We start from the raw sequence: 19159 nt of genomic DNA on the forward strand, positions 1-19159 counted from the left end.
TCAATACCTAACCAGAAGATGTGCTTTGTTACTTTAAGCTTTACCTGTGTTTGTATATCAGTACCACCGACTGTTAAGGTGTCTTCTGGAATTGTTCTCAAATTTAAATCCTCATCTTCTGTTTCATTAGAAATTTCATGTATTGCAGCACCCTGCAATGTAAAATAAATGTTATGACAAACTTGAGACCTGTGAAGCCATAGGCTTTGCTGTTACAGAGGATACATTGGATTCATACACCTTCCCAACATCTGGTGTACATGACTGCACAGCAGACAATCTCCGCAGACAAATCATGGATATTTAACTCCATAATTGTGACCACGATATTGAGGGTTAATGCAGCGTCCGATGCCCAAACTATTAAAATAAAAGAGTAATTACTCCCTATGATAAACAACATCAGAAAAAAATAAAAATGGCCGAACTGCAATTTTTGGTCACTTCACTTCTCGAAAAAATGAACAAAATTAAAAACTACAGATTGCTGTGCAAAAAGAGCGCTTAAACAGCTCTGGAGACACAAATATAAAATGTGCAGTGCAGAGAAACATTTTTTATTAAAATTTTTCATTTTTTTCTCAACCATTAAAGAGGCCTGTGGCTTGCAATCACAGAAAGCGTCATGGAACAATATTTCAGGTATTTCATATTTTAGTTTTCTTTGTCAACATTGCGCAATAAACTACTGGGATGCTATAAGGGCCAGAGGCTTTACAACTACTGGGGTGCTTTAGGGAAAATGTTTTTTTCTAATACTAGGAGGGGAAGGGGCCAAGGGCTTTACAACTACTGGGGCAGTATAGGAGCCAGGGGCTTCACAACTAATGGAGTGCTAGAGGGGTCAGGAGCTTTACAACTACTAGGGCGCTATAGGGGTTAGGTGCTTTACAACTACTAGGGTGCTAAAGGGGTCAGGAGCTTTACAACTACTAGGGCACTATAGGGGTTAGGTGCTTTACAACTACTAGGGTGCTATAGGGGTCAGGGTTCTACAACTAAAGGGGCGCTATAGGGGTCAGGGACTTTGCAACTACTGGGGAGTTATAGGGGTAAGGGACTTAACAACTACTGGGGTGCTATAGGGGTCATGGGCTTTATGACTACTGAGGCACTACAAGGGCCAGAGTAATTTTAACTACTGGGGGAACTATAGGGGCATTTAACTACTAGGGTCACTATAGTGGTATTTAACTACTGGGGACACTACAGGGGGAAGTTTAACCCTTTCACCCCCAGAGTTTTTTTGTTTTTTTCCCTGTTTTTGTTTTGCGCTCCCTGCCTTCCCAGAGCCATAACTTTTGTATTTGTCTGTTCACATAGCCATATGAGGGCTTGTTTTTTGCGGGACTAGTTGTACTTTCTAAATCCACCATTTAATATTGCATATGATGTAGTCGGAAGCAGGAAATGTTTTTTCCAAATGGGGTCAAATTGCAACAAAAAAAAGCAATTCCAACACAGTTTTACGGGTTTTTTATTTACGACGTTCGATATGCGATAAAACTGACCAGTTTCTTTTATTCTACAGGTCAGTACAAATCCGGCGATACCTTATATGTATAGTTTTTCTTGCGTTTTGATAGTGATAAAAAATTTAAAAGTGGGAAAAAAATCTGTTTTATTTTTTTGTCGCCGTATTTTGACCCATATAACTTTTTTGTAATTATGTGTACGGAGCTTTATGGGGGTTCATTTTTTTGGGGGTGATCTGAACATTTCGTTGATACCATTTTGGGGTGTTTATGATTTGATCACTTTTTATAAACTTTTTTTTTTTGTAGAAAACCAAGCGTTTTTGCATATCATGACACCCATGATGTGTACTTTTAATTTTTATGTTTTTTTTAAACTTTTTTTCCCCAACTTTTTTATAGTTCCCATAGGGAACTATAACAATCAATCAATCATCTGATTGCTATTATTATAGACTCCAATGTATTGGAATCTATGATGATTTTACTACTTTCCTATGGAGCCCTCTTCAAGGCAAGGGCTCCATAGGAAATACTATGCAGCAGTTTCCTGTCATTCATAAAGACAGGGGCTGCTGCACACAAGCTCCGGCTCCTCAGATTGCCACATGGGCGAGCCGGAGCATAACCGAAAGCGCACGCTTTCGGTTTTCGGCGCGCTCAGATGCCGTGGTCAGGATTGACCACGTCATCTGAGGGGTTAAATTTTCAAGATCGGAATTACTGTTGGTTGCGGACATGAGCTGCAGGTGTCTGCTATAAGAAGCAGACGGCCACTCGCGACTATGAGGCCGACAGAACACACGATCGGGTGCCATGTTGAAAGACCGGACGGATGACTTACATGTACGTAATCGGGCATGAAGGGGTTAACTACCGTGAGCACTATTGGAGCATTTTAAATATTTGGGGGCACTACAGGGGCAATTACACTAACTAGGATATTATAGGGGGCATTATAACTACAGGGGGCATTATAACTGCTAGGGCACTATAGAAGGCATTATAACTACCAGGGGGAATTATAAAGGGCTCTATAGGGGCGGCTTATTAATACTAGGTACACTACAGAGTGGAGTTTATTGCTACTGGGGAAACTACAGGATGCCTATAAAGAGGCCTTATTACTACTGGGTACACTATGGAGGGCACTACTATAAATGGGCACTTTTAGGGAGCATTATCATTATTGTGGGAATTGTAGGGGGTATTTATTAATAATGAGGGCACTCTGGGAGTGAATTATTGCTATTGGTGGTACTTTTATATTATTATGGGCATACTATATGTATGGCACTATTATCTCTGCAGTATAGTATTATGGGGCATTGGGAGCACAGTGAACACAGTACAAGTTATCAGCAGGATAACAGTGTTGGGATACCAGTATGGGCAAAAGGCCCAGAACTTTTGAAACTCTACCAACATCCCTGGTAGAAGGAACCCTGAATCTGACTATCATATTGGCATTCCTGTGTCAGTAAGGATTTCAGAAGAGAAAGATATAGGGTTTCTGATACCATATAGCTTCAAAATGAGTGCACAGTGTGGGCAGGCAGCTGGGAAAGCAAGCCAGATGCATGGCCGTATAGCCAGAGGTAAAACCAGTAGGAAGAGAGTGATTACGATCCTCCTGTATAGAGGCAAGTAAGACCACATCTGGACACCTCAACTACAAAAAAAGAAATGATAAAATGAACCACAAAGGTGGGCTACAAAAATGGTGGAGCGGCTGGAGACTAAAACATATCAGGAGAGACTTAAAAGAGGTATTCCGGTTGGTTGAAGTTATCTCCTATCCTGTGGATAACTATTAGATCGGTGGGGGTTCTACCTCTAGGACCCTGACTAATCATGAGACCCCATACCCCCTTTTGCTAACATCAATCTTCTATAATGCTACATAACTTCATATCACTGTAATCGCAAAAATCTGCAGAATAAAGGCAATTGCATTTTCCAGCCAATCCTAATACATCATATAGAAAGAAAAAGAAAAAAAAATGGCTTTTGGAATTCAGAGAGTAAAAAATGCTAATGAAAAAATTAAAATTGAAGAGCTGGTTAATAATTTCCCAGTTCAGACTGTTAGAACTTCTTCTTTTCATTCTGTTTTATTTCTGGTGGTTATTTTGTCCCTGTTATACATGGTCCTATCACATTTACATTAATTTCATGCTCTTTCATATTCACTGTTATTTATCATAGTGATTGTATACAGTATTTTTCAACAGTGGTTTACTATGTTTTTCCATAGGCATCTTTAGACATTTTGACTTACATAGTATTTTATCTTTTTCATAACTTTGGTGCATGGGCCTGTGTTATAGATTTATCTAACTTACAATATTGTTTTCTGTATGTTTTAAAATCTGCTTCTTCTTTGCAGTCCGATCCTTCTTAGAGCTTGAGAAATGCTGAAAAAAATCTTCAACTCCATTTTGTATGAGATGGTCAGTTAGTTCCTTCAGGAGATTCAACTAAAACAGAATAATATATTGATGGAATGAAAATAAAATAAAAGTAAATGATATAAAGGACAACATGTACAACTATTACCAACTAGCTACAGTAATTACCATTATGTTACATCTACTATACTATAATTGCAAAGTCAAGGTCATTCATGGAAGGGAATGTATCTTCAGAAAATTACATATTATTTAAACATTGTTTTTAGGGGACACATGTTTTTTTAAATGTTTGCTTTTCCATGCCATTGTCTATATACAATTATTATTTTTTTTTTATATCGCAGTTTTCATTCTGGCCTCTAGAATATTCAAAATAAAATAACATCTTTTTATGGTTTTAAGGCACATTTACATCGGTCATGAGAGTGGGCAATGATCGGCAACAAACATTGCTATGAACGTTTATTCCTGATCATTGCTAACTAATTAGCTACATTTACTGTACATTCAGCAATGATTGGGAGCTGTATAGTGCTAAATGATCATAACTTTTTTTTTAATACAAAAAAACTAAATAAAATACAAAAATAAACCGACAATATTAGTATTATTATTACATCCCAATATAGCCCCCTACCTCCCACGTCTGAGTGAAAGAGAAAAGAGAGATGGAGAAGCAAACAACATTGTCTCTAGACAGGGCTGTTGAACCAGAGTTTCCATATTTCATACAGTTTCCTACTTTTATTCCTAATTCTAAATAGGCTCAATACAGTTCATGCACTTAAGCACTGCATTTTCCATTCCAGATTTGATGGGACCATGAAGATAACAGATTTTAGTAATATTTATTGCATGCAAAAAACAATTTAGAAAGGCACAAAATATACGAAATATTTATAGGAGCACTAGACAGATCCTCGAAAATACAAATAATTGGGTCCAGAGGAACCCTGATCACACAATAGAAAATATTAATTCATCTACTTTGTTCCAGAATCAAAACAACTTTACACATCCCATCAAATAAATCCAATCTGCTTCTGCACCCAGACACTTCGAGCAAACAGCAGAATCCCTTTCTTGATCCTAAAAAGAACTTAGGCCGAATAATAAAGTCGGTGAATTATCATAACATCAGTTATTTTATGGTGGCAAGGAACCATATTTTACTTCCGATACATCCCAACTTGAAAGAGCAGAATCATTTTTTCAAATAAAACCTTTCCCCAAGGAAAATACTTGCACTGCCAAACTATCGTTTTTCCCATACTGATTCATTGTTTGCCAGTTGCACATTCCTGTTTATGTGATGTGCTGGCAAACAGTGATTTTATGTGCTGCATAAAAGATGTCATCATCTGACAAAAAAAAAATCAAACATTTTTGCATCATTGCAAAGGATGATCGGTGGCATGTTTACACATGGCAGGTATTGGGAAAGAGAATTCTAATTCCCAATAATTATGAGGAAGGCTGTCTAGCAATAATGAGGCTGTGACTGGTAGGGGTCTCTGACTAGTAAGGTAGGAATTTTTCAAAGCAGCAAGCCAGTTTTCTGGCATACAAAAATCAAAATTTTTTCTGTAAATTATACTTTTGCTAAAGTTAGTTAGTTAAAGTTAGCAAGGTTTCATGAGACTCTTTCAATAAAGGGGAGAGGCTTAGCAGAAGGGACAGTCAAAACATGTATCGTAATTTACACCAGAAAAACAGGCGTGGATTATAGTTGCAATCTAGTTTCCATTTGGGGCATACGCCCAAGATATGACAAAATTATTGAGAGGCATGTAATAAATTTGGCCTATATTACTCCAACAGGCTTTAGTCTAAGTCTTAGGCTAGGTCTACACGACGACATTTGTCGCGCAACATTTTGTTGTACCAATGTCGCACGACAATTTTTATAATGGCAGTCTATGGTGTTGCACTGCAACATGCAACATGTTGCGACTGCGACGCAACAGTCGAAGAAAATCCATTTGAGATGGATTTTTCTGCGACTGTCGCGTCGCAGTCGCAGCATGTCGCATGTTGCAGTGCGACACCATAGACTGCCATTATAAAAATTGACGCGCGACATTGGTGCAACAAAATGTCGCGCGACAAATGTTGTCGTGTAGACCTAGCCTAAGTAAATCTGACCCACAGAGTCTCCAGTTCCTGCAACTTGGACTGTGTCCAGTGCTCACATAACACTACCTTTCCTGAAGTAAGGTTTTATCTGCTGCACATCATGACACAAAAGTGGTCTATTGTGGGTCAAATGAAAAACATACAGTTTGTTCAAAGGGCTGTCCAGCCTTTAGTAAGTGATGGCCTATCATCACTAGCTGATCAGTGGGGGTCCGACACCTGCACCCGATGATCAGCTGTTGACTTCAATGGGAGAAGTTTTTAGTAGCGAGCTCCCTCCACTACAATGTTGGCGGTGCTATGTAGCTCTGGCTCCAACTCCTACACCAAAAAGCTGATTTTGGGGATAGGCCATTAGGCTAGTGGGGATGGGCTATTACCTACTAAAGGCAGGACAACCCCTTTAAACAGACAATTCTTCGCACACACAAAATGTATCGTAAATGTTTGTAGCAGAACAGTGGATATCCAGCATGTTGGTGCATACCTCTGGTGATTTTGTAGAAATGAAAATAAACATTTTGCTTATAGATATTAAAGCATGCAGGACTGTAAAGTTTTTAAAGGGGTTGCCTCATGGTTTCTAATTGGGATTTCAGAAGTTGGACCTAGCAGATTAGCTAACTGAACCAGCTTTAGTTTACCAATGGATGGTTCCCAGAGGAAGCCATTTTCTAAACAAAACATCTGATCACGCTGCTTACCTTAATACCATATGATTCTAACAACAACTCCAAATCCTAATGAAAAAGGTAAGGCAAAGTTTAAAAAGTTTAACAAAGAAACAATTGCAGAAAGCGATTCATTAATAATCTGAAATCTTCTAACTGATTAATGAAATATTGTAAAATCTCACAAATTTCTTACTGTACAGGGTGGGCCATTTATATGGATACACCTTAATAAAATGGGAATGGTTGGTGATATTAACTTCCTGTTTGTGGCACATTAGTATATGTGAGGGGGGAAACTTTTCAAGATGGGTGGTGACCATGGTGGCCATTTTGAAGTCGGACATTTTGAATCCAACTTTTGTTTTTTCAATAGGAAGAGGGTCATGTGACACATCAAGCTTATTGGGAATTTCACAAGAAAAACAATGGTGTGCTCGGTTTTAATGTAACTTTATTTTAACATAACTTTACTATTACAGCATATGCTGTGAAGATACAAGCTGTGCAGCACCTGAAACTACGGATACTGGAAGCCTGTGCTAGAATTTCTCCTGCAGTGTTGCTATCAGTGTGTGAAGACATTTCAACACAATGGGCAGCACATTGAACACATTTTATAAGTGGTCATAAACTTGTAAATAACTCATGAAAGAATAAAGTTATGTTAAAACCAAGCACACCATTGTTTTTCTTGTGAAATTCCCAATAAGTTTGATGTGTCACATGACCCTCTTCCTATTGAAAAAACAAAAGTTGGATTCAAAATGTCCGACTTCAAAATGGCCGCCATGGTCACCACCCATCTTGAAAAGTTTCCCCCCTCACATATACTAATGTGCCACAAACAGGAAGTTAATATCACCAACCATTCCCATTTTATTAAGGTGTATCCATATAAATGGCCCACCCTGTATAACATTTTAGTATATCAACCGTTTGTATTCACAAACATTCAGTATGTGTCCATCTAGTCAAGCAATTTCTCTAGCTTTTTTTTATAGCCAAAGGATGACACAAAAATTCTATAACTGTAGATTAGTCAGTAATAGGTGGCACAAGACTGTTGAGACTGCTTTTTATTTCCCATACAGGGTTCCAAACAGGGGCGTCGTTAGGTCAAAACATTCGGGGCTGGAGCCCCGGATGTTTTGTCCAGTGCCCCGAATGTTTATGCTGGTGGAATTTTAATTTTTTTAAGGCTATTCCTAACCATCTGAGCAATCCCACAGTCATCCCCCAACCCCCCTTGTACTTGTTTCGCTACTTGCAGGCTGCGAGGGCATGAGTTCAGAACTTCAGACACCTTGTTCGCAATTCTGTCCTGTGGAGTGTGATCCCGCGAGACCCGCCACAGGAGAATTGCGGACCGAAGTGATGGAAGTTCTGAACTCATGCCCGCACAGCCTGCAAGTAGCGAAACAAGTACAAGGGGGGTTTATGGGTTCCAACTTCTGTGATTAGTTTATAGGTGGGGGGTTTGCTTAATTTTAAATTAGACTGACCATAGGTTAGGATGATCTGTGGGGTTGCCCAGGCGGCTAGGCCTTTCACCGTAGTAATTAACCCCTTTCAGCAGCCCCCCATTCACTGAAGGGGGACTGCTGAAAGGGGTTAATAACTACTGTGAAGGAGCCAACCCCCCCTCCCCATGGCAATGAGGGCATGACTTCATTGGGTGGGGGCGTGGCTTTGCGCGGGCTCGTCCCCTGGATGTTTTCAGACCCTAGCAACGTCCCTGGTTCCAAAAATAAAGTGCAAGCATATGTCAACTTATCAACTTAATACATAGTTAAATGGAGTCTGTCCTCAATACACTACAGTCTGTATGCAGCAGGAGAAGCTGAGCCGACTAATACAGTTTTGAGGGCTCATGATTCAGTATAACTTGTATTCCCTTCATTTAATTCTCTGCTGTTATGTGAGCGGGTTAACAGCTTAGGCTACTTTCACACTCGCGTTTGGTGCGGATCCATCATGGATCTGCACAGACGGATCCGTTCAGATAATACAACCGTCTGCATCCGTTCTGAACGGATCCGTTTGTATTATCTTTAATATAGCCAAGACGGATCCGTCTTGAACACCATTGAAAGACCATGGAGGACGGATCCGTTTTCTATTGTGCCAGATTGTATCAGTGAAAACGGATCCGTCCCCATTGACTTACATTGTGTGCCAGGACTGATCCTTTTTCTATTGTGCCAGATTGTGGCTCAGTTTGCCTCAGTTTTGCCAGACGGACTCCAAAGCGGAATGGAGACTGAACGGAGGCAAACTGATGCATTCAGAGCGGATCCTTTTCCATTCAGAATGCTTTAGAACAAAACTGATCCGTTGTGGACCGCTTGTGAGAGCCCTGAACGGATCTCACAAAAGGAAAGCCAAAACGTGAGTGTGAAAGTAGACTAACTCTACATGTCTAAACACACTGATAAGGACCGCCCGCATGATTCCTAAACACAGAAAGAGCTGAGGTTTAACTGAATAAATGACAAGTGTACTGAATTGTTATATATAGCAAATTTTCAATATATCAGTCTGCTCAGCTATTCCTGTTCTGCAAACTGTTGTCTGCAGGTTACATTGCATTTTCATGCTCACAGGTTTCCTTTAATGTAATTGATGTAAGACTTATCTTCTTACCTTCATTTCTACATTTTTCCTTGGATAACCCTTAATACAAAAAGAGAAAATGAAACGCATGTATATTAAACAAGCTAAATAATATGTACAAATCAGATTTTTGGACTGAGAAATAGGATATGTATTTAATTATGTCTCTATGTTAAGAACACAGTCCTATCTCTTTAACTGAGATCAGACTGCCTTTTAACAAAGACAAACAAAAATGACCCAGGGTATCCCCAAGGCGGGTAAGAGACAGTGCCCACCCTGAATAGCCACAGGGGATACACCTAAAGTGTAACTCGGTAAAAGCTCCCGAGTGAAATAGCAGAAACAAATGAAAAGAGAGCTCATATTACCAAAAATATATAAATTTTATTACAATAAGTTAAAAATAACAGAAAAAGGAAAAGGATAAATTAGTACATAAGATGCCGTGAAACAAGGTGATGGGAGCGGAGAAGAAACAGCACCACCCTGGGAGGAAGGAGCACACGGTTGAAACAAATGGAAAGATGTAATATACATGATATCTGACATGGGAGTAAGCGATCTTGGGTACAGTGCCCAGCCCATGCACAAAGTAAATGGAGAAATAGAACCATACAGTATCAGGTAAAGCACGGTCAGCTCATGCACCCCCACTAGATACAAACATGTAAGGATGGAAATGTGTATCATACAGGGCAAAGTGCCGGTGGACAACAATTGACCACACAATCAGCGGGGGGCAATGGGAGACCAGAGCTTACCTGAAAAAACCGTGTGCAAACAAACCCAGGGTAGCGCTGATTGTGTGGTCAATTGTTGTCCACCGGCACTTTGCCCTGTATGATACACATTTCCATCCTTACATGTTTGTATCTAGTGGGGGTGCATGAGCTGACCGTGCTTTACCTGATACTGTATGGTTCTATTTCTCCATTTACTTTGTGCATGGGCTGGGCACTGTACCCAAGATCGCTTACTCCCATGTCAGATATCATGTATATTACATCTTTCCATTTGTTTCAACCGTGTGCTCCTTCCTCCCAGGGTGGTGCTGTTTCTTCTCCGCTCCCATCACCTTGTTTCACGGCATCTTATGTACTAATTTATCCTTTTCCTTTTTCTGTTATTTTTAACTTATTGTAATAAAATTTATATATTTTTGGTAATATGAGCTCTCTTTTCATTTGTTTCTGCCTTTTAACAAAGTAACTTAGTTCCACAAAGGTTGACATAACAATATGAGCTGCAAACAACAATCCTGAGTAAAGCACGCCTGGAATAAATGTTAAAGGGAATCTGTTACCACATACCTGGTAATGAATCCTTCTACATGCCAGATGCACATTGGTCAGAAGATTCTAATGGTCTTTGTTTTATGTCCATTGGTGGCCCCATTGTAGAGAAAATGGGCTTTTTACTGTATGCTAATTGGCCCCTGGGTGTAATGAGAGCGGTGCCGTTGCACCTCACTGCACCTGAGGCTTCGCTCATCATCACTGGTGGCCATGTCTTCAATATTTTGACCGACAGGTCCAGGTAGTAGAGATGTACCCAAGCCTGGACCTGAAGTCTTGCAGGAGCATTTTCGTTGCACAAGCTGTACAGGGATAAAGAACGCTGTGCGCTCAATCCTTGACCAGCGTACATCGGCATGTAACAAGGATTCATCACCAGGCATGTGTTAACAGATTCCCTTTAAAGGGATTCTCTAAAATTAGCACATATGGAAATGGATTGCAATAAATAAGCATTACTTACTTCTCAAAATGGCTGCTGCTCCTGTGCTGCTGTTTTGGGCCTACCCCCTAGTCCTTTCTTTACAAGGCTGCAGTTCTGATGTCACATCAAGTGACTGTTGCAGCCAAACACTGATACACTGTTGACACCAGTGATTGGTTGCAGATCATATGTTGTTGATTAGTGTTGATCACGAATATTCGAATTTCAAATTTTTATCGCGAACATAGGTAATTAGAAAATTCGCAAATATTTAGAATATAGTGATATATATTCGGAATTTCGAATATTCAAGTTTTTTTATAGCAAATTTTCATAATGCGAATTTTCGTAATGCAAATTTTGATCGCAAATTTTTTAATTGCCAAGTAAAAACATGATTCCTCCCTGCTTCTTGCTTGTGGGACAATGACTCATTGGCCCACAAGCAAGAAGCAGGGATGAATCATGACTTTAAATGGGAAAAATGATGAATATTCTAAAAAATACTAACATATAGCACTATATTGAATATATTCGTTTTTTAGAATATTCGTAATATTCTAAAACAAGAATTTATAGCAAATATTCGAAAAAAACGAATATAGAGCAATTTCGCTAATATAGTGCTATAATCTTCTTTGTCTAATAGTTGTAATTTTTTTCTCATCTGAAGTTCAGATTGGAAAAAAATGACAAGTATTAAGGCTGATTTCAGCCTGTATTTGTGGGCAGGACGTAGCTCCCTATATATGCCTGTCAAGGTCTCCCCTCAGGTGGTGTGTCTCACTTACGTCCGTAGGAGGAGTCACATCTAGCCGTCTAGCAAGCTGTTTGTTTCTCTCTCTCGTCCAGAGTGAATTGCTGCACGGTGCTACATTCCGGTGAGAAGTCTTTCTCCTCAAAGTAAGTTTATGGAGCGTGATACTCCCGTACGTCCTCCAGCAGTGCTTCCCTAAAATCACCTTGCGGTCCAAGGCGGAACGCATGTACTTCCGCCCGCCTCCTGTACGCGCTCAGCCGGCAGCAGCGCTTCCCCAAGTCGTCTTGCGGTCCAGGGTGGAACGCACCTACTTCCGCCCGCCTCCGGCACGCGCACAGCCGGCAGCAGCGCTTCCCCAAGTCGTCTTGCGGTCCAAGGTGGAACGCACTTACTTCCGCCTGCCCCATTCAGCCTCCCCAGGCGGAGCACAGACCGTTCCCACACACTCACCCGCCGGAGCCGCACCGGAGTCCTCCTTCCCCAGCGTGAGGTACCGCAGTATGACTGCAGTGGGTGGCTCTGGACTCATGGCGTTCCTCAGGGTCGGTCTGTGGCCCCCATGGTGACACTGCCAGGCACTCAGAAGATGGGTCACATCCACATGCGGCGAGGTTCTGGCATGTTGCCGTTCCAAACTGGTCACTCACTCAGATATTCTCAGGCATGTCAGTTCGTCTTTTCAGATGAATGAGGTCTGAGAAGAGTTTGTCCCAGCAAGTCCAGCCCTGTGCCCCCACTCCCTGCAGTTCCCCAGCACACCCCGCATGTCACTCTGGTTCCATCTTCATGTCGTATGTCTCCTGGATCGTCCAGGCTCAGTGCCAACGTTGCATGTCACCTGGATCGTCCAGGCCCTGGTCATGTTGTATGTTACCTGGATCGTCCAGGCCTAGTCTAATGTTGTATGTTACCTGGATCGTCCAGGCCCTGGTCTCATGTTGTATGTTACCTGGATCGTCCAGGCCAGTCCAATGTTGTATGTTACCTGGATCGTCCAGGCCAGTCCAATGTTGTATGTTACCTGGATCGTCCAGGCCAGTCCAATGTTGTATGTTACCTGGATCGTCCAGGCCCTGGTCTCATGTTGTATGTTACCTGGATCGTCCAGGCCCAGTCCAATGTTGTATGTTACCTGGATCGTCCAGGCCCTGGTCTCATGTTGTATGTTACCTGGATCGTCCAGGCCCTGGTCTCATGTTGTATGTTACCTGGATCGTCCAGGCCCTGGTCTCATGTTGTATGTTACCTGGATCGTCCAGGCCCTGGTCTCATGTTGTATGTTACCTGGATCGTCCAGGCCCTGGTCTCATGTTGTATGTTACCTGGATCGTCCAGGCCCTGGTCTCATGTTGTATGTTACCTGGATCGTCCAGGCCCTGGTCTCATGTTGTATGTTACCTGGATCATCCAGGCCCTGGTCTCATGTTGTATGTTACCTGGATCGTCCAGGCCCTGGTCTCATGTTGTATGTTACCTGGATCGTCCAGGCCCTGGTCTCATGTTGTATGTTACCTGGATCGTCCAGGCCCTGGTCTCATGTTGTATGTTACCTGGATCGTCCAGGCCTAGTCCAATGTTTTTTGTCACCTGGTTCGTCCAGGCCACGCTTCACGTCATAGGTCACCTGGATCGTCCAGGCCATGGTCCAGTGTCGCGCGTTTCCTGGACCTTCCAGGCACGTTCCTGTAGGGTCACCTGGATCGTCCAGGACATGTCTCGCATGCGTACCTCCTGGATCATCCAGGTCCAGTGTCGATGTTGTATGTCACCTGGATCGTCCAGGCCAAGTTCAATGTGGTATATCACCCGGATCATCTGGGCTGATTCAATCTAGTGTGCCACTGGGTTCGCCATACCCTGTCCTAGTCTGCATAGGCTCGGCTTCATGAGCCTTACGGACGTTCAAGGGTCTCACGGTTCCCATCCTTTCTCACGGCTACGTCATTCAGTCTACTTAAATTTTCCCTCAGATTCCTAGAAGTGTTTCCAGCTGCTATAATTTCCAAGTAGAAAGTAGGCTAAAGTTCCGCAAGGTAAGATATTCGATACAAGAGTTATATCACTGGTAGGTTCTGTTCTTGCTTATTTCAGTCCACATATACCTTGTCTAGCTCTTATTTTTGGTTTTTCTGTCCGCGGCAATCCAGATCAAGTCATTCGTCAAAAGTCGGTTCAGCTTAAGGCGGGTCCAAGATGTCACAGGTGTCCGATATAGAAGACAACGTCTCTTCCTTAGGCTCTGCAGTCTCAGGTCGGGTCACCAACAGATCCCTCCGGAGCTGGACCATCCCAAAGTTAATTGCTGAGCTGAATAGGAAAGGGATCCGGTATCCTGCATCTGCCAGAAAAGCAGAACTTTTCAGAATTTTGATGTCTGAGGCTGGGCCCTCTGGGGAACAAACTTCCCTGTCATCAATTCAGCTCTCACTGTCTCAGCTCCAATCCTCCATCAGTGGTTTGGTCAGTTCGGTCTCGGACATCCAGTCCAGAGTCGACGTTCTGGAAGTCCAGCCCTCAACATCCGGTCAAAGTCAGGCTACCACATCATCCCTGGCCATCCCACAGTCTCTCCCAGGTATTCACATACCTACCCCCCAAATTGCCCCGTCCCACTTTCTGCCAGAGAATCTAAAAAAGGACATTGTGGCAGGGAAAGATATAAATCTAGCCTCCATTCTCATTGCATCCCACGATGTTCCAGAAAGTCGCGTGATTAACTGTGGGGACGTGTCCATAGTCATGAAAGCTAAAGATGCACGTCTCAACAGGAAGCTGACCATTCCGGAATTCGTGCTAGCTTTCAGCGTATATAGAGATGTGGTCTGTTCAGCCCAGCCAGACAGAAGGGAGGAACTGGACAGATATCTTTACCAGGTCACCGACCTGGGTCAGAAATATGGTGGATCGGCATTTTACGATTACCACCGGTCCTTCTCCGCTAAAGCTGCAGCAGCACTTTCCCAGTTCCAGTTTGTCACCAATTGGGCGGAGATGGACACCGAGCTATTTTGCCGGCACTTTGCAGGTCTCAGGGCCCCCACCTGCTCGAACTGCCAATCCATATTTCATTTAACAGATTGGTGCCCGAACTCTAGCCCTGGCACGCCGCAAGAAGCGTGGCCCGGTCCCTCCGGTGCTCAGGGTAATCCCAGTTCAGTGGACAAACTAGGCCGGTCCATAATCTACCTCGGCAAAAGCCAATTATGCAATAACTTTAACTTGGGAAGTTGTGCCTTCAATGCGTGTCGGGCCCTGCACATCTGTTCATTGTGTTTCAGAGCTCACCCACGCTCCTTGTGCCCTAGGAAAGCCTCAAAGCAGTTATGACTAACCGACATCAATGTCGAACTGCTGTCAAGTCTCCTCAAAAACCATCCTGACCGAGTCTTCACTGAATCCTTAATAGCTGGGTTCCACGAAGGGTTTCACACAGGGTTAGTCGCTCTTCCTCAAGCCAACTGGGAGGGTTCCAATTTACTGTCGGCCAGTCATGACCCAGAAGCAGTCGAGACATTGATACAAGCAGAGGTCAATAAAGGTTTCTTGCTGGGCCCCTTTTCTGATGTTCCCTTTCAGCACTGGCGCATCAGTCCTATCGGCATTGTGTCTAAACAGTCATCGAATAAAAAACGTATGATCTACGATTTGTCTGCTCCACATGCTTCGCCCACCCCCAGCCTGAATTCACTGATTCCATCAGAGGAGTACTCAATGAGATACTCTTCTATCGATCAGGCAGTCCAACTCATCTTGCTCTCAGGCAAGGGTTCTTGGCTCACCAAGGCAGATATAGCTGACGCCTTCAAGCTGCTGCCCATCCAGCCACAGCTTTGGGGTTTTTATGGCATCAGATGGTCCAATAAATTTTATTTTGCAAATCGTCTCACTTTCGGTTGCAAAAGCAGTCCATGGCTCTTTGACCAGTTAGCACAGGCCCTCCACTGGATATTGGTTCACCACGGCGGTTTGCCAATGGTCATCCACTATCTGGACGACTTCTTGATAATTGAGAAGCGGCATCCTCACCCGACCGGTTTAAACACTTTGACGGAGTTCTTTAATCAGTTACAGGTCCCGTTAGCTCAAAAAAAGACAGAAGGGCCAGCCACACAGGTCACCTTCCTAGGTATCATCTTGGACACGGTCCGTATGGAAGCCAGGCTTCCTCCAGAGAAATTAAGTAAAATCCGCATAGCCATGGACAGAGCAGTACTAGGAAACTCCATCACCAAAACAGAACTTCAGTCTCTTCTGGGAATGCTCAATTTTGCGACCAGGGTCATACCCAGGGGCGTATCTATCGCGAGGCAAACAAGGCATTTGCCTAGGGCGGCACTTGCCAATGGGGCGGCAAAATGCCTTGTTTGCCCCTTGTCCCATCAGACGCCTCCGGTATATTCAGAAGATCCGATGGTATATTCTAACCCCCAGGCGTTCCCATGGTGACGGGGACGCTTGCCTGGGGGTTATAATATACCATCGGATCTGAGTTTTCACGCTCTCAGTGAGAGCGTGAAAACACAAATCCGATGGTATATTCTAACCCCCAGGCGTTCCCATGGTGACAGGGACGCTTGCCTGGGGGTTAGAATATACAGGGCCACGCCGCTCACAGGAAAACATTTAAAAACGAATCAGTAACCTAAACTTTATTCATTAGTGATGTCTTTACTGTATACCTTACTCTGTCTTTCAGCTCCGGTAACAGCAGGCAGTGCGGGCGGGCGGCGCTCACTCACTGACGTCACGCGCCTGCGCCGCCTAGTGGGAGGAGCAGGCGCGTGACGTCAGTGAGTGAGCGCCGCCCGCCCGCACTGCCTGCTGTTACCGAAGCTGAAAGACAGAGTAAGGTATACAGTAAAGACATCACTAATGAATAAAGTTTAGGTTACTGATTTGTTTTTAAATGTTTTCCTGTGAGCGTCGGGGGGAGGAAGCTGTGGATGGCACCGTTTAAGGGAGGGGGGGGGGGAATCTGTGGATGGCACCGTTTAGGGGAGGGGGGGGGAATCTGTGGATGGCACCGTTTAGGGGAGGGGGGGGGAATCTGTGGATGGCACCGTTTAGGGGAGGGGGGGGGAATCTGTGGATGGCACCGTTTAGGGGAGGGGGGGGGTCTGTGGATGGCACCGTTTAGGGGAGGGGGGGGTCTGTGGATGGCACCGTTTAGGGGAGGGGGGGGTCTGTGGATGGCACCGTTTAGGGGAGGGGGGGGGTCTGTGGATGGCACCGTTTAGGGGAGGGGGGGGTCTGTGGATGGCACCGTTTAGGGGAGGGGGGGGTCTGTGGATGGCACCGTTTAGGGGAGGGGGGGGATCTGTGGATGCACTGTTTAGGGGAGGGGGATCCGTGGATGGCACTGTTTAGGGGAGGGGGATCCGTGGATGGCACTGTTTAGGGGAGGGGGATCCGTGGATGGCACTGTTTAGGGGAGGGGGATCCGTGGATGGCACTGTTTAGGGGAGGGGGATCCGTGGATGGCACTGTTTAGGGGAGGGGGATCCGTGGATGGCACTGTTTAGGGGAGGGGGATCCGTGGATGGCACTGTTTAGGGGAGGGGGATCCGTGGATGGCACTGTTTAGGGGAGGGGGATCCGTGGATGGCACTATTTAGGGGGGATCTGTGGATGGCACATAGGAAGGGGTGGGGTTTAGAGAGAAAGGGGTTTGGCCTTGACAGGAAGGGGTGGGTCAAATTTATATTAGGGGGGTGCCCGAATTTAGTCTCGCCTAGGGCAGCACAAAACCAAGATACACCACTGGTCATACCGCAGGGTAAATCGTTTATGTCAAGGTTGCTGCAGCTTCTTCCTGAAGCTCAGGATCAGGACAGCACAATTTCTTTAGACAGTCATGCCAGGGCAGATCTGCACATGTGGAAGTCATTCTTGTCAAACTGGAACGGTATTTCTTTATTTATTCCTCCCCGAACCTCACTCTCCCCCATCATTTTTTCAGATGCAGCGGGGTCAGTCGGGTTTGCTGCTATTTCTGGCAACCATTGGATGGCGGGCAAATGGCCCCCAGAATTAAGCTCCGACATAGATGCTTTAAAATCATCCCCCCTCATAGAGCTTTATCCCATAGTAGCAGCCGCTCAAGTCTGGGGAAAACAGTGGGCCAATTCCTCTGTCCTTTTTGTCACGGATAGCCAGGCATTAGTTGACATCCTCGACAAACAAAGGGCTAAGTCCCCAAAAATCATGACACTGCTACGCAGACTAGTATGGCTGTCCCTTTCTTTTAATTTCCGTTTTGCAGGGGAACACATTCAGGGACATAAAAATGTAGCAGCAGATGCATTGTCTAGATTACATTTTTCGGGTTTTTTCCAGGAGATGCCCGACGCGGATCCCACGGGAGCCTCAATTCCGCCACACAACACTCTAGTGATGGACTAGAGTCTCTCATCTCGACAGCAAAACATTTCATAAGCCAATCCTTAGCCCCAAACACGGCCAGGATTTACAGAACCGGGTTGAAAGCATTCAGTAGGTTTAGACTCCTTTACCCTCAGGGCGACCGGGACGAAACATCGTACCTGCTGGCGTTCATAGCTTTCTGTCAATCCCAACTCAAACTCTCTCACAGTTCCATCAAAATATACCTAGCAGGCCTCCAACACCACTTCATGCTTAGTAATCCGGATCGTTCTTCCATTTTCTCAAACCAGGCCATCAAGGCAGCCCTTAGGGGAATTCAGAAAACCGCCAAACAAACTCCCTCCCGCAGACAACCGGTGTCCACCAAGCTGTTCAGGGATCTGTCTTCCGCGCTAGACGGCTCCCCTTTTGGGCCCTTGACCAGCACGGTATTACAAGCAGCCATGTTTTTAAGTTTTTACGGCTTTCTCCGTCCAGGAGAATTCACCGGCAGCACCCCGGGGCACGGCTGTCTTCGCAAAGACCAGCTGTCGTGGCATAATGACCATTTCATACTCAGCCTACCACTGACCAAAACAAGCCAAACAGGGCCACCCACGGAGATTAAATATTTCCCTACCCAAAACAACTGGTGCCCGGTCCGGATTCTTAACAAATTATTATCCCTGTTACAGTCTGCTCCTCCCAACAGTCCTCTCCTACCCTTCAAAGATAAACCCCTCTCTTCACATCAATTAACGTCCCATATCCGTTCGCTAACGGCAGGCCTTGGGTACGACCCAGGCGTCATCTCGGGTCACTCATTCCGCATCGGAGCGGCTTCGTCAGCTTCAAAACACCAAGTCCCTGCTCATGTCATCCGTTCCATGGGACGCTGGAGATCTTCTTGTTTCAACAGATACATCCCGAATCCACATAGGGAAATATCCCAGGCTTTTCAATCGTTGGCGTTATAGGTCATGCGGGGCGGTATCACACAAT

General features: G+C 44.4%; 1 protein-coding gene across 1 annotated transcript in view; it reads right to left on the bottom strand.

Moving 5' to 3' along the window:
* LOC122925784 (collagen alpha-1(VII) chain-like) overlaps positions 1 to 19159 on the bottom strand; it is a 556601-nt gene that overhangs the window by 385808 nt on the left and 151634 nt on the right. Inside the window, 4 exon segments of the mRNA XM_044277135.1 lie at positions 45 to 152; positions 3821 to 3955; positions 6730 to 6765; positions 9343 to 9372. Coding sequence (XP_044133070.1) covers positions 45 to 152; positions 3821 to 3955; positions 6730 to 6765; positions 9343 to 9372 — 309 coding nt within the window.

The sequence above is a fragment of the Bufo gargarizans genome, chromosome 2, assembly GCF_014858855.1.
Source record: "Bufo gargarizans isolate SCDJY-AF-19 chromosome 2, ASM1485885v1, whole genome shotgun sequence".
NCBI lineage: Eukaryota > Metazoa > Chordata > Amphibia > Anura > Bufonidae > Bufo > Bufo gargarizans.